This window comes from Lepisma saccharinum, chromosome 2, assembly GCF_977018435.1.
Source record: "Lepisma saccharinum chromosome 2, izLepSacc3.1, whole genome shotgun sequence".
Classification (NCBI taxonomy): domain Eukaryota; kingdom Metazoa; phylum Arthropoda; class Insecta; order Zygentoma; family Lepismatidae; genus Lepisma; species Lepisma saccharinum.
This window is the reverse complement of record NC_139230.1, coordinates 22,888,606-22,913,353: the sequence shown is the minus strand read 5'-3', so window position 1 is coordinate 22,913,353 and position 24,748 is coordinate 22,888,606. Positions and strand designations below refer to the sequence as shown.

At 37.4% G+C, this 24,748-nt stretch overlaps 1 protein-coding gene across 2 annotated transcripts in view; it reads left to right on the top strand.

Moving 5' to 3' along the window:
* Positions 1-24,748, top strand: part of Sps1 (inactive selenide, water dikinase) — a 69,885-nt gene that overhangs the window by 9,320 nt on the left and 35,817 nt on the right. For both annotated transcript variants that reach the window (XM_083117153.1, XM_083117154.1), the window contains exon 3: positions 22,897-23,045. In XM_083117153.1, the coding sequence (XP_082973279.1) occupies positions 22,897-23,045 (149 nt within the window). The remainder of the gene's footprint in view (positions 1-22,896; positions 23,046-24,748) is intronic.

Sequence of the window (24,748 nt, the reverse complement as noted above, 5' to 3'; positions counted from 1 at the left end):
ACCGAAAATCAGACGTTAGTTTTCGGAATGGAAACTGTCTATTTTTGCGAAATTTTTTGTGTCACAACGGATATATATTCCTGATACTACCACGACACGACACCAAATTTTAACTATGTTTGCCTAACCAAACTAACCTAACCATGCGCCAATGGTTTGTGGGGCTAGCGCCAATGGTTCGCAATTATTTCCAATTTCTACAGAAGAAACTACTTACAGTAATAAGTTCCTGTAGCATTGTCTAACATCTGGATTAATTGTGGCTGTTCTACAGATGATAGTGCCATTATATTTGGCTGAGATATTTCCACATAAAAAAGTTTCAACAACAAAATAATAATACTTTTAAGACCGTTTTACATGAAGCTCCACACAATTGAATTCCACTTATGTAAAAAAAAAAAAAAAAAAAAAAATACTTCTACGAGCATTTTTGTCTGAATAGAAAACAGTTAAAATCACTTTGTCTTGCTTTTGTCTAAAAGCGCACACTTGTAGCTTTCCAATGAGGTATATTTGACTTCTTTTCTCCCACGGAATATAATTTTACAAGCATGCAAACAAGAGGTCTCAATATTTTTGTCACTGATAGTAAATACCAGGAAGTTCAATCTTCAATGTGTAGTATTTCTTTTCTGGTTCATTGTCAATCCTGTGTGGTTCAAATTAGATGCACACCGTAAATGGTAGCATTCAAAACGTATGTTCTGACTTCAGTATAATAAGAATTTATACCAGCAAATTGATTAATATTGTTAATAACTTTTCTGGTTTTCATCATTTCTTCACCTATCTAATTTTTTCATGCAATTGTTCACCAAAGTAATATGCCAGCTAGATGACAAAAATATTGGCAGCCAGGTACTTATGAATAACTTTTCCATGAGTCTTGGATTGATAACATAAAAAATGATTCACTTTGAGGTGGTTCTTTCCCACACATGACACAACTTCTCCATTGCCTGTGGCTTGTTTTTGCTTTTTGTTCTTATCAAGTAACCCTTTCTTGGCAACCTTCGCTTCTTGAATAGACCGCTGCTCATGTGTGGTTTCATGGTGGCTGTCCAAATTTTTCCATGCTTAATATGCTTGAGAGGGGGGGGGGGCAACAATTTTGTATGAATATATGCGTTATACATAGAGGCATGCAGATTGCAATGTTAATTTTTCATGTTTCTGAAAGGTGAGAGGAGCAATTTCCTACCCTGTATTGGCACAAAATGAACTGCAAAATTCAAAAAGACTCCTAAGCATGAATATTAGTTTCTTTACAGATGTGAAACTTTCTGAAGTTTGAATTATCCTGCGAGTTATGCACTTCATGAAAAATTTGATTAATTCATTAATAATAAAAATATATTAAAAACTTACGTTTTGCGAGTATCTATGTTGCTTCTGCTACGTTTCGGGATGCAACTGCTCCCTTCTTCAGGCTGTTCACTTATAGGTTATACTCAATTCATAACCGCGTCGACCTTTTATTAGGTATAGGATATGGGATTGGTTAAGTGTGTGGGTTAAAAACGGTAAAAACCTAACACTCATAACAGGTGCAAGTCATATTACCATGCTGTTTTCCTGATTAGAAACGGCTCCTTGAAACGTTAAAACTTTAAAACTAAATAGCCATGGCCCGCGTGTGCTGCAATTGCAATACTCCAAGGTTTCCTCATAGAGCATGAGGTTGGGCACCTCCCCTCTATTTCCCCTCCAGTCTTTCTCCCTCCCCTCCTCCTTTCCAGTTCACGTAAAGTGAGAATTCCTCTTCCATTTGAGCTTGGCGTGCTACTTCCGGGGTTACGTTAAAGCCTACTTTTACGTATTCCTTCCCATCCCACTTCTTGAACATCTTCCCCCACATTTTGTCGATATTCCCATCGTCTCTGTTTAATTTATTCCCTTTTCTCTTACATATATACGGCCCTTCATATACATTCCTTCTTAGAGGTTTTTCCTCTTCCCTAAGCACTTTCCGTTTGGCGATAACGTGGCCTTCGTCAAGGATATGTTCGGAGAGCCCTGTCTTGGGAATCCCCTCCCATATAACTTTGTAATGCTCTCCCCACCGAACATTCATGCTTCTTGCTGTTTGACCCACATATTCCTTCCCGCATTGGCAAACTATTCCATACACCCCCTTCATCCCTCCTTCATTTATTTCTTCCTCTTTTTTAACCACACACACTTAACCAATTCCATATCCTATACCTAATAAAAGGTCGACACGGTTATGAATTGAGAATAACCTAAAAGTGAACAGCCTGAAGAAGGGAGCAGTTGCGTCCCAAAACTTAGCAGAAGCAACATAGATACTCGCAAAACGTAAGTTTTTAATATATTTTTATTATTATCATTGTGAGTAATTCGCACAACTCTCATCATGAATTTGATTAATTCAGCTCTAAATATTTCAGAAGCAAAAATAGATACCTTTATACAAGAATAAATGTAATATTCTGGTAACTACATAAATTTGCTATTGAAAAGGATGTGTTTATTTTGTATAATAACTGCAGTTTTTAAATCAAATTTAGGATTATATTCACAATTTTAAAACTAAGATGTAATTTTATAGACTGCTTTTGATCAGATATTTCACCACTATAACATCAAAAATTTTTATTTACCAAAAATGTGCCTCTTAATTATGCATGAGCTGAACCTCTGTTATATATATTTTTCAGATGAGAATCTAAGTGTTTTCATTAAAGAGGATCATGTCATTTTTTATGTGGGGGTTATTTCTTATTTAATTATTTGTATATATTTTATCAACGAAATAGTCTTCTAGAGTTTTGAAACAGAACAGTGTGTGACCACACTATGTCGACATTGTGGCAATTTCTTCATGGTAAATTTCTAGGAAGATTGATGGGCAGACGGGGATCTATTGAAAGGCCTGCACATTCCCCAGATCTAACATCTTAGGAGGACTTTTACCTTCAGAAACATTTGAAGAGAATGCTGCATGCATTAAAAGTCCATGATATTGACCATCTGAGAGAAGGCATAGTTGCTGCTTTTGATGTTGCACCTACTACATTGCCAAATGTTCTATGTGAGTGTGCTCACAGGAACATTGACAGCATTGTAATGTGCATGTATCATAAGTGAGAGATATTCGTATAACTTTTTGCTGGCTAAAGAACGTTGGAAAAAAGCTTTGCCACTTCATTTCTCGTGAAATTCTGGCCTGATTTGATATATCACATCACCCCATTTCCTTTTAAATGTTTGCGTTGAATTCAATATACCGGTCAACAATATGCTGCACCTGCGCTTGACACACACAGCTAGGGATCTCCCTGTGCCTAACCTATTTCTTTCATGACCAGGATAACTCCTTTACATTTTGTAGGGGGGTGTTAAGGCATTTTTGACTTGTCATAGTTCATGTAATGAGGCTTTTATCAGTCACATAGTTACACATACTATTTTGTATCTTCTGATCCCATTGAAATCCCAGAATAATTTTTTGATATGTATAGCATGAGGGATCAATTTTTTTTTCCCCCCTCACTATTTTTAGTGGACATGGTTTGAGATATTCAAGGTCACAATTATATTTTTATCCAGAGATAGGCTTGTTATGTATCACTGGAAAGCTTGTTCAATTACCTGTACAATAAGCTTTATTTGAGCTTTCTAGGCAAAATAGGGGCGGAGTTACAGCACATTTAGTATAGCTAAGAGGGCTCAAAAAGGGCAGTTTATGCGAACGTTGACCTTGAATAATTTAACATTTACAAGACTCATGAGATGCAAAATTCCATGCATAGTTTCAACTCCCCAAATTTCATGAAAATCTGAGTTGGTCAGGATGTGGGCTGTGTTGGAAATTGCACTTACCTGTGTTGATTTGGTATGGAATGACTCATGTTATTTCAAGTTGATACCACTTTATGGACACACACGCATAAAGTTGCATTACTCGTATATTACGATAGAAGTTGTATATTCTAATAAATCCTTCTTGTATGGTTTTGAAATATATCCCCCAATATGAACTAGTTAATTAAATTACATAAAGTTCAAATTGCGAAAATTGTGGTGTTTACATTAAGTTACACTTCTTTGTTCCTAAAACTACTTATTGTGAAATTTACTTTGAAGTCTATGAAGAACTAATTACAATTCATAATTTATGTCATTACAACACTAGCAGATATATTTACAGTGGTGCTACACATAGCACAGTCTATTTGATACAGCCAACATACCAGAGAGAGAGTACATACATACGTATGTGACTCTTCAGTGTTTCTTTTAAAATAATATTCGAATCGGTTGTGAAAGTAAAATAACCACAGTAGGAAATTTAGACATACGCACTATTTATTTAAAACCATAATAAGTAGACTTTTCTCTCGCAAATAGAATGTCCCTCTCCAGGGGTGCTGACTTGTCATAATTATTGGGTGGGCTCTGATCACTGAAATAAGTTGATGAATGACTCACTCTCTCCCTTTTTTTAAGTTTTGGCCTCAGTGTTCGGAATCTCGTAAAAGCCCATGAATTCCTCAAAAATATTAAAATTTTCATTTACAGTTCGAATCAGAATGTCAAATGTTTACGGATGGATATGTCACAAGTTTTGTCAACCATAATAGCAAAATATTCCAGACTTGTAATATCTGCTACCATGGAGCGCAAAACAGATCTCCCTTATATATCAATGACCTCGTTCTGAATGTCATGTAAGAGCCATTTGTAGCCCGAACGTCCCATCCACTCTCCTAGTTCATGCAAGTCTTCTTTTGAAACTTTTTAGTAAAAATGTTAACAATACTCATAATTATATACTTAGTATATAGTAATAAGTCACGTGTTTTGCTGTCTCTGGTCATAGCCCCCCCAAAGTTGATGGTCTAGAACATTTCAAATGTGTTTCTAAAGTTAAGTTCATATGGCACAATTCAGAGTAAACTTCACAAGAGAAGCAAAATTATTTGGGCGCTGTGCCCCCACATCGTACCCATGGAGTCTGTGCCTATGTCCCCCTCAATCATTTATATAGCTCTATTGGCCGAATCTTTCTTCTTTAAGCTGCCTTGAATAACAGTCTTAACATCTATTGTCTTTCTCAGGGTCGTGCCATGAATTTTCATGATAGGCAAGCGATGTGCCAGTTTCGGCTAATTGTAACATTTCCAAATGTAATATAGGGGTGGTGTAAGGGTAAATTTGGAACCGAAATTACCAAAAATTGGGTGTCTGAAAAAATTTTAGGAGAGCATTGAAGTGAACTAACGCAGGAGTGGTGGTGTTGGGTGTGTGTGGGTAAATCACTGGTACACACACACACGAGGGGGCTTTCCCTGCTAACCTGTTGGTTTTTTTTGTTGTTTTTTCACATTTGGGGCCTCCCTGATGGCACAGTGGTAGCATCATCACCTTTTAATCAAGGGGTTTGATACCTGGTGGAGGCACAAGTGGTTTGGATCCCACTTGAAACTGTAGGACCAGTCCCGATTAGCCTTACTGTGCATAAAGTGGACTTAAACAACAAATCAATCGTTGACATTTGGGGGTTGTGTCCCTTGCCCGTAACCCCCCTGCGGTTAGGGGTTCCAAATTGTACACAGTTGCATGCGCTGATATTTTAGCTGCAAAACAAAAGTTATCCGAAGTAGATTGGTCCCATAGTGCCAGAGTTATTACGATTTTTCTCCAATAAGTATACAAATTTAAATTTCGCACTCAAAAGCCTCTGTGACACTGGGCTTTTTTTGTCAGACCGGCACGATGGACTAAAGGTTAATTGCTTAATGAAAATTTTCCCATTTTTGTTACTTGATTTTGTTATGCATAGTTCAGGACACGATCCCTCATGATTGCTCATCTCATTTGTCTATCCTGGTGGTTATTTTCAATCTCGACCATACTTTTACACAAGACAGCAAAAACAGCACACAAAAGCTAGACTAACACAGGATGATGGCCACAGTAAAGAAAACACGTATCCAAAACCCCCATGCTTCAAAATGCGCCCTCTTCCTTGTCGTATTTGCAGTGTTATATACCTTCTATATTTCTGAGTTACTGACTTCATGACTGGTACTCATTGACTAACTTCATAAGCTAATTTGTTCATTACTTTTCTGTTAAATTTCACATGTGAATAATCATACTGAGTTAGGTGGTGCTACGGACGTTAGCAACACTTGTGGCCAGCGTGGCCAAGGTCTTTCCAACACCCTTGCCAAAGACTAAGTGGGCCGGGGATTGCTTGCGGTCGACATTTCTTTTTGTGAATGAGGAAGGACAGTGACCATGCAAGAACTTCATAAGGCAGTCGAAAAGTGGGGAGAAAGGTGAGCAGTCCTCTTCCTTTTAAGGTGGATCAGCTGAGCTGCGTTGCTCAGCCTTGTGAAGGCTGCAGATAGTTCGTTTGCAGCCAATACGACAGGGAATAGGGGAATTGAAAAGTCTGCACATGTACATATGTTAAAGTAGATAAATTCCATTCCAAGGTTAGAAAGGCATTAAAAACATGACCTTAAGGCGAAGAGGGACAATTACGCACCAGGCATGCATTTATTCCAATATCGTCGGAATGAGCAATGCTACTAAAAAGATCTCCGCCAGAAATGAAGAGTATGAATTTCTCCCCATGTGGCGAGTGGAGCGGCCTAGTGCATTTCTCATTGCCTCCTACGGCCATCCTGGCAGTGTTGCCAAACCTGATGTGCATAATAGAGCTAAATTTCACGATTAATATAGCTTAAGTGGACTTTCAAGGAGCTAGATTAACAAAGGCTGCATAAAGTGCCTTGTAGGGTTATTTTAGTTGTCAGAGGGGTGGGGGTGCTGCTATTACCGTTAGCTTTAAAGTGATGGCAATTTATTCTTAGTTTTCACCACCTAGATTTGGCGGCAACACCCATCTCAATAATCCAATGATGTTAATATAAAATCGAAAATAAAGGGTTCCCGGGTAACAATATTGTCATCTTCATCTTAGCCACAGCGCTATATATAAAAATACATGGGGAGGAAAGAAGAGGTGGGTGACGCAGCCTATAGCTATAGGAATATCACGTCACGTGCAAAATGTACACTCATGGCAAAAGTTGGTATTTATGGGCCGGAGCCAGTGGTGGCATCATAGTGGGGCAGAGGGCGTCTGGCACAGTTCTCAGGCAAAGGAGTGCACGAAAGAGCCAGATTGGCTCTAAAAGAGTGAAGTTGGCAACAGTGATCAGTAGCTGCCCTAGCGAGAAAGACCTAGGGGAAATTGTCCCTCCTTGCCTTAAGATATCAAAATTGTTTTTAACCCTTAACCGGGCAACCAGTGTCTGACACTATTGCTTATATTTTTTGTCAGATACTCCAAACTATACTTCCTGCGAACGTGATATTTTTTTACTTTGTTTCTCTCTTTTCTCATTTCACAATATTTGACTTTGGTAAAGAAAGCTCAGGCATAAAAAAATATTTTCAATTTCACTTAACGTAAACGGGCAAGCAGTGTGTCTACTTGAATATATATTAAGAAATGTTTAATAAAAATAAAGTATTTAATAAGACATCACATAAAAATATTATTAATGCTAAAATGGAGAAAATGAAACAATTTCCTCATACTACCTTCCTGCCTAATATGTTTCATATACTATGCTGCAAAAATTACACCAACATGCAATTACGAACAAGAATTATGGACATAACAATGATGATTAGGTTAAATATCATGTTTACTCTCTTGTTTCCACAGCAATGAAACAAAAATCTCACATAGAAGGGCAAGATTAATTTCAGACACGGCTTGACCGGACACGTTACAAAAATAGCTTGCCTGGATAAGGGTTAAAAAAACAATGCAAGTGGCGCTTCCTCCACCTTTCCTTACCACACACTTCTAGTCTTTCTTATTCTACTTCCATGTTCAGCTGGCCAGTGTGCTCCTCAATTTTGATTGGAAGTTCTATTGTGTCTATGTTTGATTTAAAGGCTGTTTCTAATTCTGTTGGGAACTGAATAAGAGGAAGCTAGAAGTCAATTGAGAAGTGAGGACATACCTAACTGCCATGTGAGACTCTCCTGTTGGAGTATTTCTGCTTGGCCTGATGTCACGATGTCTACCTATTCCTAGTCAGATGGTGAAATCTGCGAAGAAATTTCGGGGTTCAATGAGAGTAGGTTGCTTCAGACTGGTATAGTGTATCCTTTTCTTCATGAAAGTTTCTTCTCCCCGTAAAGGAATCAAACATTCGAATACTCCTATTCCTAACTCTCATGTAATTAAAATTATTGTATTTATTAATTACATCAGATGAATGGCATGGAAAGGTTGTTAGTGGCTGTTTTGAATGAAAAGGTTTGCAGAGGTATGTCTGAACAGGTTAAGACATGCAAGGGGAGTACCATTAGTAGGAAGCTTTAAGCTGCCAAGTGTGAAATCTTCTTTCTCTCTCATAGATCCTTTTTATTTAAAAAATGAATCAGTTTCCAGAAGAAAAGAAAATGTTGTTTTTGTAGTGATTCTTTTCTCATAAAAAGGTTGCATTAAGATTTAAGACACGCAATGTGTGCATTTGAAAAGAGAATCCCTTTCTCTCTTTCACAACTTTGAAATACTACACTGGTGTAGGATTGTTGCTTATTTTCCAAGCTGCGTAAAGTCAACACTTCGAATTGTGTGGGTTTAGTGACGTGCCTATTTTTCATTGGGGGGAAAGTATCCGGGGTACTGTGTTATTATTCCTCTTGACTTGATATGTAGTTTGTATCTTAGAATAAATGCTTGTTTACATAATCACAATGCTATCTTGTGGGAAGTCACATTTCTATTTTTTTTTTGTTTTCCCAGAATCTTAGTTTTTTACTAATAATAATAATAACCCTTGAGGGCCAAGGTCTACCTACCAGACTACTGGCCTCACTTTCACATGTGTGCCTCAGCAGAGGTAGACAATCATCCAACCAATTACTGTATTATGTGTAGTCAGCACTCGGTCATCGTCGTCATTTTTCTATGATCGAGTTACGCTACTCATTCGTAGCTCTCAAATTTATTCACAATGGTAGGGGGTCACCAGTCCCATACATACTGTAGCCTGAGCCCAAGGCCTGGTGCTGTACACTGCACAGCCATGATATGGGGCATGTGCTAGTTCCAGTAAAAAGGTTAATTAAGAAATACACTGCACTTGGAACAATTCAGTTTAATCAAGGGGCTACTGGAGTAGTTGGAGCTTTCCACTAATTCACTTGCATGTCTTAACCAATGAGCTTATATGTAGAAACATTTAGTGTCAGCCAACATTGAAACCATTTGAGTGAGGAGCGGCAACCTGTAAGTGGTCATGCAGGCTGAACAGCTGATTGTCATGCAGACCGTAACAAGTAACCTATGTATTGCAGTGCATGTTATAATGTCATTCCTCTATCATTGTTGTTACTTGTTCTAGCAAGACGTTAGAGCTGTATAAACTGATAATGGACAAATTAGCAAGATTTTCTTCCCCCTTGCTGTCGTCGCGTGGATTGACCATAATGAAAAGTGCTGCTTAAACTTTGAAATTATGCTGAATGCTTCTAAGTTGTGCTATGATTTATTAGATTTTTTTCGGATAATTGTAATTCTGCATGCTTTTCTAGAGTTTTGAACATGCTTTACTTATTTTTTACATGTAGAAATTTTCAGCGAAAAATGCAGGCTCGAACAGGACCCGGGTTAGAGTCCTGGTTGAGCCTGCATTTTTTGCTGAAAATTTCTATATAGTTCATCTGTGTGTGCCCAATCTAAAATTATTTTTTACACTTTTGAAATAGTGTAAATTTCCCCCCAAAATTGTTTAAAATGGTGCAATAAACAACATGGGTTCAACATAGAACTTTAAGGTGTTTGAGAAAATTTTATACCTCCAACTTTGTACAGATTTCCTACCATAAAATCTCCTGACAAACTAAATTGGGCAGGATGAAGGAAAGATAGAGGATGGATCGTGGCATGGTTGTAAAAAATCCGCTGGATCGGCATACTCCCTATTGTTTGAAACATGTCCCCTGGTGAAGTAGAAATAAGATTTGGACATAATTTTATTTTTATTTCCTGAAAACTTTTCCCTCTCCCAGAGGCAGGTGTTTGCAGATTATGCTAGATTTTACCATTATGCCAAAAGCAGGGTGCTAAGTGCGAACAAAGATCAAGCTGTGCTTGGTTTAGTAGAGGCCGACACGCCAGTCTCTCTTCACTGCAGGTCCCAATTTTCATTTCACCTCCCTCATCATGTTTACCCTGCTAACCAACTTTTCGCCATTGTTTCCAATTGTCGTTCCATTCCTGGACACACTCATGCAAACATAATTGAAAACAATTGAAAGAGCTCACGGTTCACACTGTTTGACCGGGACGTTAATGTGGCAATATAGCATGACATAATGGTGGCTTCTTTTATGCATTGCATTTTCATTGGCTAGTTAGTAACTAGTGTTGCCAACTGTATTAATGAAGCACTATTTCTATCACAGAAGGACAACGACAAAGTGACTGAGTTTTGTTGGATTGAAATCACCATAATATTATTTTAAGTACTTGACCGGTTTGATGGTGTGTGAATGTGCATGTGTTTGGTTAGTGAACGCTAAATTTCATAATGCCTCCAGTACTATTATTCATATTTCATCACTTTAGAATAGTTCAAAAGAAATAAATTATGTGGATGCATGAACATTTCAACTCTCGGCTGTGTGTTCTTGTAGGAATTGTATGAAGGAAGCTGTTATTTTTGCTGCTTAATGAGATTGCTAAAATTGGCATGCTTTGATGGGTGACAAGTTCATAACAAAATAATAAGCTGTGTGGCTTATCGTCTGGTGGCAATATATGTACTTGTTATTGTTATGGAAGCTGGCATTGTTTGTAAATGTCCAACAAAAGCAACCGACTGTCACCAATCACAGAGGGTAATATGCTTAAGGAGGAGTGTTTGTGGTCCAATTATCAAGATTTAACAGGTTCGCAGTGCAGATCATTAGTTCTCAGACCATTGGTAGTGTTAGTCTTGTATTACATGTCGTTGCAGTTCCAGTGTGGATGAGCTTATTGGTAGTGAACAGTTATAATGCAATGGAAAAATAATACATTGTTAACTTTATTTGAAAATGAATCACTATGAAGAAGTCTTCTCTGCATCATTTTGGGTAATTTTATGCATGTGTTAGTTCATATGTAGCAAAGTTTTAGTCCATATGTATGTACATATGAAGCCACTTGTTAGCACATATTAATCCCAGCATTTAAAACTCAGAGCTCTGTAATTTCCTGTGCCTCGGTGCACTGTATGGTGATTTTTCTATGTTCCATTAGCAATGCTGGTTCTCGCGTTGTGTTGCACAGGTCACAGCAGAGACTCTTGTGCCAGCCAGACTCTACCATTTTGCTGGGGTGGGCATTGCTGATTGAGGATACTCTTGCTGGTTCCTCAACCCTTGCCGATCTTCGCAGGCTCCCCCTCCCTTCCTTCGCTGCCCCTTCTACTTATCCATCTGTATGATGAAAACCGATGTAGGCTTTGCGCTGCTTCTGGATTGAGCGAGAGCAGTCAACTATTGACAGTAGCTAACCTAGGCAATTGTATGGTCATTGTGCTCATAATTATATAACACACATTAAACTCCTAAAAGTAGAGAAATAAGTGCAAATGAACTGGAGGAAGTTCCTCTCCTACATGGAGGAATCACTTTTGTTTGTGACACACAATAACTTAATTAAGAATGATGGGATCTGAACCAGTCATTGTGCAATTAATTGCTGGGTGATGTAAGTTACTCATCATTAATCCTCTGATGAGAGCACTCGTCATTGGCATGACGAGTTAACGCTTGGCAATACGAAATTTACAAATAAGATTAAGGAACTAAACTGCAGAAAAGACAATGGTCACTCGTTGGGTTTTGTGAACCTTTGAACCTGAATCATGGCTGGGTGTTAGGATAGTTACCTGTCTATCTGATGAATTATGATGAATAAATTATACGAAGTCCTCTGTTGGCTTCTCAATTGGTTGACTAGAGCGTTGTCTCACTTCTGCCCTACTGCTCTCGTAACCTCTTCTCAACTCCAATCCAAAGTCAGTCACCTCTCAGCTTGTCTCCCCTCTATATCCCTAGGCCATGGAGCTCTTCCTCCATGCTGAATCATGTTTTTTAATTGCCACTATGCAAACCGCTGACTCCATAGACAGAAGAAACTACATGTTTCCTGAATAGCTCAGGAGGTTTGCATAGCACAACACTGCATTGTTTACATGCCTCAGAGGCTGAGACAACTGAGAAAAACAAGTGAATGCCCTGGTCAACGTGAATCATTCAGAGAGACTTTATAAAATAAACATATAATCTTAGGGATTGATATGTTCTACCACCGTGGAGAAAATTTTCCATGTTGAAAATTTAACACATTCGGGTCTGGCCTCATAACACAGCATTGTTACCTCTGGTCTGCGGTTTTTGGTTGTTTTTCAAAAAATCATAGAAAAAATATTTTTAATTTGATTTTATTTACCACATATTTCTTAAATCTACAAAACTTCCTCTTTTCAATGAACAAAAATTTGTTAAATTTTATTTTCATTTTCAGACGTTTTTTAATATTTTTTTCAGCAATGTTTTGTGAAGAAGGAAAAAGTACAACATTGTAACAAATGTTAATATAGAGATATTTTAAGTTCGTAATCTTGAAATTTCAATAATTAACTACATAAACTATCAATACATTTTTTGAATCTTGCATAAGAATACTTCTTATGTGCACATAACAAAAAATAATTACAAATTACAAGTAATTATCTTTTGTATGAAAAAGTGGCTGCAGGTCATAACCAGAGGATGTATCAGTTGGTTCTGCATCATCTGTAAAAATTAAACAAATAAATAAATAAAATAAATTTTCATTTTACATACACTATAAAAAATAACAAATGGAAAAACTAAAAATACATCAGTGCATGTAGGAGAATCAAGCAAGAGGCAAGATGAATAGACCCAAAAAAATTACCTCTTCTCACTTCATGTTTATATTGTCGACAATAATTATTACGAATATAACCTACCTTCCAAATCTTCAAATTCATCTGCATCATCAAAATCGTCACTACCTTCAAACTCTGAGTCGGAATCCTCTAGGCAGTCTGGATCTAACGATGCCATTCTAAACAATGCACAGTGCAACAACCTGACAACAAACAATCGCAGGTGCGTGATAAAAATAGCACATGAGTCACCTAGCGGTCAGAATTTCAACAGAGGGGCTTGAATGAACACGCGCATGAGACAAAGTACGAGCATAGTCCATCGTTCAATCGACAAAGTGATTGCATACCACAGGACGGGCTATAGCCCGTCGTGAGATCCCAAAGTGTTAAAAGTCAAATCGCAAAGCTTGACATGACCCAGGTTCGCCAATTCCATATATTTTCTTAGAAAAAACAAATGTACAAAATATAAAAACAACAAAACATAGCTTTCTCTTGTTTTCCTAACCCAAAAAAAAAATTCCATTACCTAAAACATTACAATCTATAATAACAAGTACGCATGTCGATATGATATAAAAACAATATTATGTATCATTACATGACTAGTAGTTACAAAAGTTCATGTCATTAAATGATATAACTTGCGATTTAACACAATTGTGCATACGTAAGCCTTTTGATGTAGGATTGCTCATTCCTACGGGTTGCGAGCGCTCGGTCGTTTGTCTTTTGTCCATCGCCAGCACGATCGCAAAGCTTGGCTTCCAGCAAATGTAAATGGCCGTGTTTTTGCAAGGAAAACCATAGTTCACAATGTTTCTATGGAATTGAGCCTGATGTGGACCCTTCAAATCAGCTTCGAAAACTAAAAAAGGTGTATAAGTAAGTACACGAACGCGTGGATTCTCACACATGTAAGTAAAATCGTAAATAAGCATGTAGAACATAAAAAATAGACGTAAATGTCTTGCATTGAATCTTGGTATACCCGTGTTCGCAGTAAACTTATCACAAATACACAGATCATTGTTTCTGCATGTAGAAAAGCCTGGGTACACCAAAATGTAATATGTTTTGCTTAATTTATAGCCACTTCACTCATGACCAAACGAAAGGAAAAATATTGTTATGCACTGTTTATATCAGATCTTCCCTTCGTTGCAAGCCAAATAAGCCTCTTCAAATATACGAGGGCAATTCGGAAAAAAAGCTCAGTTTGGTTATCAATGACATACATTCATAGATACAGAACTTGTATTATAGACATTTGAAACTTACAACATGACATTACTTTTCAACATAATCACCATTCAAATTGAGGCACTTGTCATAACGTTTTACAAGGTTTGAAATTCCTTCTGCAAAAACATCTGCCGCCTGGGAATGAAGCCACCTGCTAACAGCATCGTGAAGCACATTGTCATTGTCGAAGCGGTGCGATGCAAGCCACTGTTTCATGTGCCTGAAGAGGTGGTAGTCGCTCGGTGCCAAATCTGGGCTATAGGGAGGATGACCAAAAACATCCCAGTGGAACTGCTCCAAATGTTCTTGAGTACGTCCAGCAGTGTGCGGGCGAGCGTTATCGTGAACCAACACCACACCGGAAGTCAGCATGCCCCGACGCTTGTTCTGGATGGCTCGTCTGAGTTGTCGTAATGTTTCACAGTAGACTTCTGAAGTGATGGTTGATCCACGCTCCATGAACTTCACTAACAGTACACCTTTCACATCCCAGAAGACTGTTGCCATAACCTTTCTGGCAGACAATGTTCGCCGAGCCTTTTTGGGTTTCTTTGGTGAGTGCGTATGTCCCCACTCCATTGATTGCTGTTTGGTTTCAGAGTTCACGTACGACACCCAGGTCTCATCGCCAGTCACAATTCTGTTAAGGAATTGTTCTCCTTCTTCGGCATAACGCGACAAAGTCCAAAGCAGAGCCCATTCTGTTGTTTTTTTTGTGCTCCTCCGAAAGGAGTTTTGGAACCCAACAAGCACAGAACTTGTGGTACCCCAACTTTTCTGTCACCACCTCGTACAAAACAGTCAGAGAAAGTTGGGGAAAGCGCAGAGAAAGTTCCGATATCGTGAACCGACTGGTTTCACTGACAGTTTTGTCAATTTCCTCCATGAGTTCGTTGCTGACTACGGATGGGCGCCCACTTCTTGCCGCATCGTGCACGTCGGTTCGTCCATCTTTAAACATGCAACACCATTCACGTACGACACTGTCACTCATCACGTTTGGTCCGTAAACATCACACAGTTTGCGATGAATCGCAGCCGCCGAAAGATTTTTCGCACACGGAAATCGAATTACGGCACGCACTTCACATTTGGTGGGCTTTGCTATTGGAACGTTCATTTTCAATTGTTGTAACGGACGAGTGAACTGCAACACAACCTTCTCCTTCCACTGCTCACTGTCTACTGGAATACTGCACATACTGCCACAGAACTGACGTCGCTCTTCCCAGACATTTCTCGCGCATGCGCAAACGAAGGTTTTTTTCCGAATTGCCCTCGTATAAACTGTCACTGGCTATTTCGCTTATTCCTATGTATGAGTAGGAAGTATTCGATGCACATAATTATTTGCACTGAATAATAAAACTGTTGCAGGCAAAAAACCTAGATAACCAAAATAACGTTCGATGTTCGATTTCCTTGACTATGTTTATAAAATAAACATATAATCTTAGAGATTGATACGATATTATTATTATTATTATTATTAAAGGCATGGTTGTACAAACACACATATACTTGTTTATCTTGCTCAATATTATAAAACCAGCATTTCACCTTTGTGCGCACACATACAATCTCTTGAGGACACTTGGAGTTCATGTAGATTAAAGGCAGTTTGGAACATTGAATTTTGGAATTATTTTGAAGAGAACAAGATTATTCTATGTGCATACACAAGAAATAAATCATTTTTTGTTTCATACTCATGAAATGCTTTTTTGTCACATATGAGCTTAATTCTGCTTGTAAAATGCTTTTTTATACCATTGGAACAGTTTTTTTATTCTTAAAAATCCTACAAACCCCTGTTTTATTTTAAAGTTCCCTGTACATATAGCACCATGCCATGTAGACATAGGCACCAAACCTAATATTTTTGTTTGAAGTTAATTTTCATTCTTGGTGGAAAGAAGTGTATTTGGCTCATTTATCTAAAACATGCATTATCATTTAACGAGGCCCCTGTAAACGTGTTGCCCTAGTCAGCACCTTATTCGCCATGTATCCCCCTACTTAAAGAAACTTGCTTGGCTAAACATTAACAATAGAAGAAAATACTAAACACTCACCTTGATGCACAAAATACTTAAAGAGTGGCCCCCCAAAATACTTATTCGATAAGATCTGCTCTTGTAGAACTTTGGTCGAACATAAGTTCTGCACGAGTCTTGAGATATATGATAAACAATCTGTTAGTTTTAATTTTCATTTGGAGGGTTATATTGGAGACCTCCGATTATTATTATTTTTTTTTTTATAAATATTTTCTCAGTTCTGGGATTTGTAATGATACTTTTACCAAGGGAACGAATGAACTAAAATAATCTTCTGGCACATTTATATTGCCAGGTGGGGCCCCTCCATTTTCAAATTTCGTTAAAAAATCTATTTTTTCTTTTCTTCTACCCGATAATGGAAAATTTAGTTTTTATGTCATGGGCTTATAGCCACATCTGTACTGAACAAAACGAGATATAATATGTAACTCCAGCGTTCTTAGTTCCAGAGATATAAAATTTTATATAAAAGCATGCAGAAATTTAAAATTCCCACTGAAAACTCCTCGATTGTTCGTCCGTTTACCGGGAAAACATGCTCGGTCGTCTAAGGGTTAAGCTTGCCTTGGATGCCAGGTTGTTTGCACACAGTAGATTACATTGTCTATATGTATTCCATGTCCATATCATATACGAATTCTACATCCTGCACTTTCAAATATATTAACAGGAATACAATAATAACTTAAGCAAAATGTTTTTTTAAATCGCTCCTATCTGTGCAGTTATACTCTAAATACACCCTCAGAATCTCGCGCTCCCTTCATAAACATTCAATGTTTTGACCACTTCGTGTGGCTACCTTGTCTTCAAATAGTCACTGCTTGGTGGCGCTGATGTTAAGCAAAGATCCTAAACTGCTCTAACCCAATGGCCTTTCACTGCAGCGAGCTGGGGAAAAAGGTCTGTGTGCTGGATGGTCATAAGAGGATAAAACTTAGCTTTACGCTTGTTGGAGTACTATTTTACTTGTTCTCTTCAGAATACTAAACTTCTGTTGGTGTAGAAAATCATATTAATGAAAATAAAACAGGCTCAAGATTTCATTTTTGGTTGGAAGAGTCAAAATGTCAATTTTATTGGATGTAACTTGAAGTTGCCTCTCCATAACGAATATGTGGGGTCTTTAAATACTTAATCATATTTTTAACAGATTGTATGTGGCTTAATAATCAACTTTAATAAACTGTTTCCACTTCCAACATGGGGAGAAATTCATGCTTTCTTTTGCCTCTTTCGATGTTATTGAAATAAATGCCCACCTGTTGTGAAAGTGTCCCTCGTAGCCTCAAAAGTAAATATTTATTTGCAACTAATGATATAATTTTGCCTATTTTTAACCAACTTCCAACTATTGTAACTTTTTTTATCCATGTATTAAGATCTCAATTTTCTTTACGTGTACCTGTCATAAAGTACTCTTTATACTCTAAATAACAAATTTTTATTAGGTTCCCCATCAGATTTTGGGTCTCAAATTTTGAAAAAAAAAAAATAAACTTACATTTTTCAAGTGCTGTAACTGAGGAAATCAGTAATAAGAGCTCTAGTAGTTTCTGCTAAAACTTTGGATGTTCCTCTAATATATATATATAATATGATATTACATTACTTCCCCACTGAAAAAATTCCAAACTTTAAATTTTGTTCAAAATCAAATATCAGTTTTGGCACTAAATTTCAGCAATTTGCATTAGAGATGGTAAAACTGATACAGAATATAACACGTACCTTGAAATAATTCCAAATTTACAATAAATATTTTGAACTCTGAATATTATGAGGCTTAATATGAAAATGATCTCAAAATTTGTTTTAATTACTTAAATTCAATTAAATGCATGACCAAAGATGATATTCCATATTTATCACATTTCCGAGAATAGTAGCTACATTTTTTATTCTTTCCTTTATTCTCCATAGTTTTTCAATTGACAGCTTGTATGTTGGTTGTTGCATAGGCAAGTTTCTTCTGCAGGCTGCATGGAACTTGTTTTATTGTTTGCATGCAACATGTTTTATTGTTTGGTGATTCAGCTAAGATGAGCTTAAGTCGGAAGTTAGTTGTGACATGTTTCCTCTCAAATATATCTTGCAGTTGTCTGGCTCGCTGGATGTGGCTAATTATTGCAACTGTCTACAAGAGCCAAAAATGCCGGAAGTCATGAAAAAAAATGGCCGTCATTTTTCAAACTAAGTGGAGTTATAGAAAAAATTATGCCCATTTTGAACTACCCTTGAATTGTTACCGTGACAAGAAAAGTTTTAAAAAAATGGTCACGCAGCCAGTGCTGGACCATTTGGTATGAATTGAGCCTTGCACAGTTTTTGTAAGTTGAACTATAGTATTTTGTGTTTGTACGCAAAATTTGAGATGTGTACAGTACATTGTATGATTAGTTAATTTTCTGACAAGTATCCAAAAATGGTATGTTGGCTTCGATATTTTCATTTCTGTTCATATGAACTGAAAGGGTTATCTATTGTGAATATCTAAACAATGAAGGCAAAGAATGTGACGATTCTTGTGAATACTCTAGCAGGAATTCTAAGCAGACTTTAGTTTTCAGATTTTGGAATATCATAGCAGCTTTTCAAAAGGTGATGGGAAATTTTGAAGGTGGCTTCTCCTGCATCAGCCAAATGTCCACCTGAGCCTTAGTACTTAAGTGAATATTGTGAAATTCATTAAGTTATCCCACTTGTACTACAATACTTGGTTCCTCTCAGATATATCCAGCCACTTAGTAATGTCATGTGCTGGCACATTGTCCTCATGCACCCCCACCAGTATTCAGCAATACCACAGCAGAAGTTTAGCATCTCTAGAAACTGGAACAGGGTGGCTACTCACTGGGAATTCCTTGAATTCCAGGAATTATACGTGAATTCTGCATAAATGATTACAACTTACAACTTGAGGTATGTTTTTGACAATGTACCTTTTACTTTTATTGACGAAGCTGTGTGGAACATATAACAGAATTCTCAATTTGTTTACTTTGTTGGTGTCCTTTGCAGAACAATCTATCTTGCAGGCGGAAGATATCTTTAAGTTGATTAGTTAAATTTGAGTTTGAAATTTTATGGAAATAATTTTTCGTAGATTGGTATATCCTGTAACATTTGTGACTTGTGTTTGTACAGATGCATTTAGAGTCTGAGTATGTGAAATGTTAAATGTATATTAAGTATTTTAAATATATATATACCGTTTAATTGAATTAGAATTTTTTGATACATTGGAATATCACAGACCCTTTATATTGTTAATATATTTGTGTGTATGCTTGTCAGTGGTGAGGTAATGTAAGGTTGTGAAAGAAAACATCTGCTTGTACCCTTGAATTTTTGGAAAGTTTGCCTTGAAGACCGGGAATTATACTTGAATTTTATCATGGTCCTAGAGTGGCCACCCCGTGGAATGACACTTCGTTTCATGGAATAGACAATTCTTGCACTTCTTTGCTATTGGTGATAATACTGTTTGACCAGCGATCCGAGAGCTCCAGTTGGCAAAGTGCCAAGAAAAAGGGGAAGTTGGCGATAGGAAGGCAGGCGCGAGAACGCCGCTCGCGGTTGCACGTTGAACAGTGTTACCAATCTGCGAGGATGCTTATCCACCAGAACATAGGTAACGAAAACCGAGGGACATGCACAACCATGCCGTTTGCCAATTTTAGGTTCACTGTTGGTATTGAAGAGTTGAATCTTGATTAGTGTTATTGTGCTGTGCTATTTTTTTTATATATAATATAAAACCTTGGGAGTAAAACGTCGCAGTGAATGAATGGATGTCTAAACACTGCAGGCAAATGTGACAACATCGCTTTACGGAAAAACAGGCGGTGGCCATGGACGTCCGCAGGATTTTTTCCAGGGAGGGGCAAGGAAGGTTTTTTTCCAGGGGGGGCAAACAAGGCACATTTTCTCCAAAAATAGTGCTGTTCCCTAAAAACGCATTGCTTAAATTTGAATTTATGGCGATCATGCAATAATTAACACATATTATTGTGTCTAAAATGAAATTATATGTGCGAAATACATAATTTTTGGATGACTTTCATTTTTCAGGGGGGGGGCGTCCCTTCCGGACGCCCATAGTGGTGGCTCGAAACCAGATACGGGTCCAGTCGGCTTCCTCTGGGGTTGGGTCAAAGATGCCGAACTGGCGCTACGTTCAAGACTTCAGCTTTTGCAAAGACGCCTCTCCACGGCCAGAGCACTTCCAATATCTTGTGACAATATTCTCCGGTTGGCAACGTTGCTCTCTTTCCCCACGTGACACTCGCGCTGCTCTCGTTTCAGAGAAGCGGTTCCACAAACTCCCCCAATTTACGACTGGACTCTTCTACTTCGGGCATGCGCAGAAAACTCGAGAGCTCTCGGATCGCTGGTCAAACAGTAGAACTTTGACCTCCCCTCATACAATCCTAAAAACAATACATATTTAATGCTTTGTGATGCGACCATGATAAAAGTCTGATTATGGGAAAGATTTGGTTTTTCATTATTGTTGCTCTTTTGACCTGTTAATTTCAAAGGTCCACGACCTTCAATATGTTGGGTGATGGTGGTGGTATCATGTCACTTGGGTTTACGCAGTTGGTGGTAGTTCAATTTCTACTGGTTATTGGAATTGTGTTCTGCTTCTGTGTATTGTGATTCATCCTCATCAGTTAGAAGCTTTGTGGCAAGTCTTCACTTCATCTTGGAGCCATGGTGGCCTAGTTAGTAAGTTGAATGCCACGTGGGAGACCCTTGTTTGATTCTATAAATGTGTGATATAAGGTCACGATTTTCCTCCCACAATCCTGCAGAAAACAACTGTGATGGGATTTGATGTGCTGACCACACGCCACCCAATGTAGAAGCTACTTGGCAGGTCCTGTCCCATAGAGGGCTGTTGCACCATGGAGTGAGTTTGGTTTAGGTAAAGGTAGCTGGAGCCTGGTGCTGATCTTATCAACTCCAAAATATTGTCTGATTGAAAATGTGTGGGACCCTACATCCACTCCTCCCTGTATTGTCTTACATATCCCTTGTTCTCTGGGATCTGTAATCCAAAGTGCCAGGTGGGATGCGCTTGTGTTGTGTAGGCTTAGTACTGGTTTCTGCTGATGGCAGTGGACTTGCAGTTAGGTCTAAAAAAAAAAGAACAGTGCAGTAACATGAAACTTTGCCCATAGGTTTACTTTGCACATCATGTTTACTAGAACGTACTGTGAATTGTATTTGAATGTTTGTTTCTCAATTGTCAGCAACCACCTGCTGTCTTACTTAGGAGATAGGAAAGAGTTAGTGTAAATAATTGTAAAGAGGAAAATTTGAATATACCATAGATCTGTTAATTTGAGGAACAAAGATTGAATCTTTCTTGTGTTATTGACGTTATGTAGTTTTTGCAATGCTCTCTTACTATTTCCCAGAAAAGTTTATTTTAAGAAACAAGTCACTAATGTGAAACATCCTGATCTATTGTCTATAAAGTAAAGTAAAAAGTTAAGTTCCCCATGCATACAGCACAGTGCCATGAAGGCACACTTATGGGATGTGGGGGTAGGGCCCCGTTCTCGATCTCTGCTATTTTGGAGGTGATGTGATGAGCACCATGGTCTGGCCACCTCTACCCACAAGTACCCATTGATTTCAGGCTGGGTGAACCCCAAAGCTGCTTTATGTGGGAACAAAACTAAAAAAAAAATCAGACCTTAGATTATCCACCCTGGGAATGAAACCTGGGTCTCCTGTGTGGCAGTCAGTTTTAACTGCAGCTGTGATCTCTTTTTCTATATGCTGCCATTGTTACAACCAAAATGCCATTTTTATTTGCACAAATGTTTCTTTTTAGTCTAACAATATATGAGCTCTAATCGTGAAGATAATGGGAAAAGAGTCTAAAATTAATTGTTCCAAGACATCAGTAAATATATTGGTTTCTCATGTACTCCTCTTCAGGTAAAGTGGCACATGCTTAAACTGTTCAACCTTATAAAATGTGACACTTGATGTGAACAGGGGTGTACATTAATTTATTTTTAAAGACTATAAATGTTCTTTAATGCAATCTTTTTGTTGTTTTGCTTTGTTAACAATGCTGTTTTAAAAATCTCAAGTAGTTGTAGGTTGATTAATTTTGAAAGTCGTTGTTCTGAAGGTAAGTACAAGAGGTTAAGAATAAGTATGAATTTTTAGTCATTTTAATGTTCAGTACAGCCCATTTAATGAAAATGTGAATTTTGGGGGAAATAACACCAAGTAGCTAAAGATAATAACACAGATTATTAAAAGAAATTTGGAAGTTCAGGTTAGTAATACTGCTGAAAATATAAAAATGGGGGTACCACTTCATTCTCAAAAATGTGGAGGAAGAAATAGTTTTCTTCCCAATAATGTTGTAGCCTTAAATTTTGTAAACTTACCATAACTTGAAATCATACTTGTATTTTATCCACAATGGTTTTGTAGTGTGAAAGCCTGACACTGAATTTGCTAACAAATTGGAAATGACAAAGGTGTGAAGAATAATGCTTTGGTTTGAGATACAATCCCTTGCACATGAAGATTTTTTTTTGTTTTAATTACTTCATTTTCTTTTTTTATTTCAGGAAAGATTGCATGCTCCAATGTTTTAAGTGACCTCTATGCAATGGGAGTTACAGAATGTGATAACATGTTAATGCTTCTGGCTGTCTCAACAAAAATGAGTGAGAAGGAACGTGATGTAGTCATGCCATTGATGATGAGAGGATTTAAGGTAATGATTGCACAGCTTGCCATTTGTAACACACAAGTGTATTTATTATTATTATTTCATGAATTTAGCACTGAGAGAACTTCTGAACTTGTATGTTTGAAGATTGTCTTGAACCAAACATTGTACGAACTGCTCAAATACACTTGATATCCCCCATGATTAAAAAGATGTGCTGCCACCATGTATCTTTGATTTTGCAACTGTTCGTTGCTGTTTATATTGAGTCCACCATGGTGGATATGCTGGGATGTGTGTATTACAGGAGTTAGAATATTGCCTCAGTATCTGTCAGGTGGCACAAAGGGTGTACATCAAGTGTCTGAGAGATATGTCTTAAGAAAGTTGAGTTCTTGTATCTATAGAAGAAAAGCTCCTAGGCCATTGGGGGATAAGCAACTTCCTCTTGTTCAGCTTCAGTGTGTGGATTCACAAATTGCATAGTCATGTGCTATGTTTTGTAAATTTTATTCAAATTTGTGATTTGCCTCTTTGGTTCAATCTATAAGCAGTAAATTAACTTTGAATTGTGGTTGTTTACATATATTGGATAATTTTAATCTTTTGTTTGATTTCACATGTGTACCATATGTAGAAACCTTTTGTGTGTCACATCTGGTACAGAAATGGTAGCCATATTGCCATCATGATACGTGGTTAAATTTTCAGACCTTTACATGATGGATATATGGCCACTATTTCTAAACCAGGTATTTTGAACTATGGATATATAGGTGAAATAATACACTATTTTTTTTTCTAAAATGGTTGAATGACCATGTGAGTTGATGACCCCTTGTATGTTCAAACTTTTAATTTCTTTCAGGTGAAAGGGCAACAAGGCCAATGTTTAAACCCCACAAAAATTATTTTTCAGTTTCAATATACATACTGTAATCATAAATATTATCTGCCCTATTAATTCAATAATGCTTCCTACTGGATTGCAGATTATAGTTCTGGAAAGTGCAAGAATGTAAGAATTTCACCACAATGTTTTCTGTCTTGTAAAGGGACTTCTCTGTATGTGGCCAGATTTGCAAATTCTGGATTGAAAAATATTTTGTAATGTACATATTCTGGAGTTTTTTTTTGTTTTTTTTTTACATTAAATTTATAGTGGAGGCACCCTTTCAGCCAATGTGGGGACAGAGTTTTTGGCAGTGACCCTTTCTTGCCGTGTTTACCTACGAAGAAACTCCTGGTCAAACAACAATTAGGCCTGCTGCTTGGGCAAGAAGCAGCAACTTTAAAAATCCCCCTTCCCAAAACAGCATATGGGAAACAGGATTTTTTTAAAATAACCGTTCTGCGCTGTGAATGGACATCGGTTGATATGGTGGCTCCATTATAGATGGAAGTGATATTTATTTGGGCTTTTGGATCTAATTCTTGAATGTTTTAATGCAAGTTGATGCATTCAATTGGGGTTGACTACTTGCACAATAATATTAATCTCGATTCAAAGCAGTATTGGCTCAGCCCTAGTTTTTCTTTTAAAACCAAATTAAGAACGTATGAATAGGGAACTTTTCTAATTCGCAATAACACTGAAAAACATGGATCATAACCAGAAAGTGCTTGAAAGTACGTACATAAAATGATATGTTGTGAAACAACACAACTTTGATCTCATTCAGTTTTTAGTGATTTACCACTTCTTTATGCTAATATGCAGTGAATATACTGTGAAATTCAGAAATCTG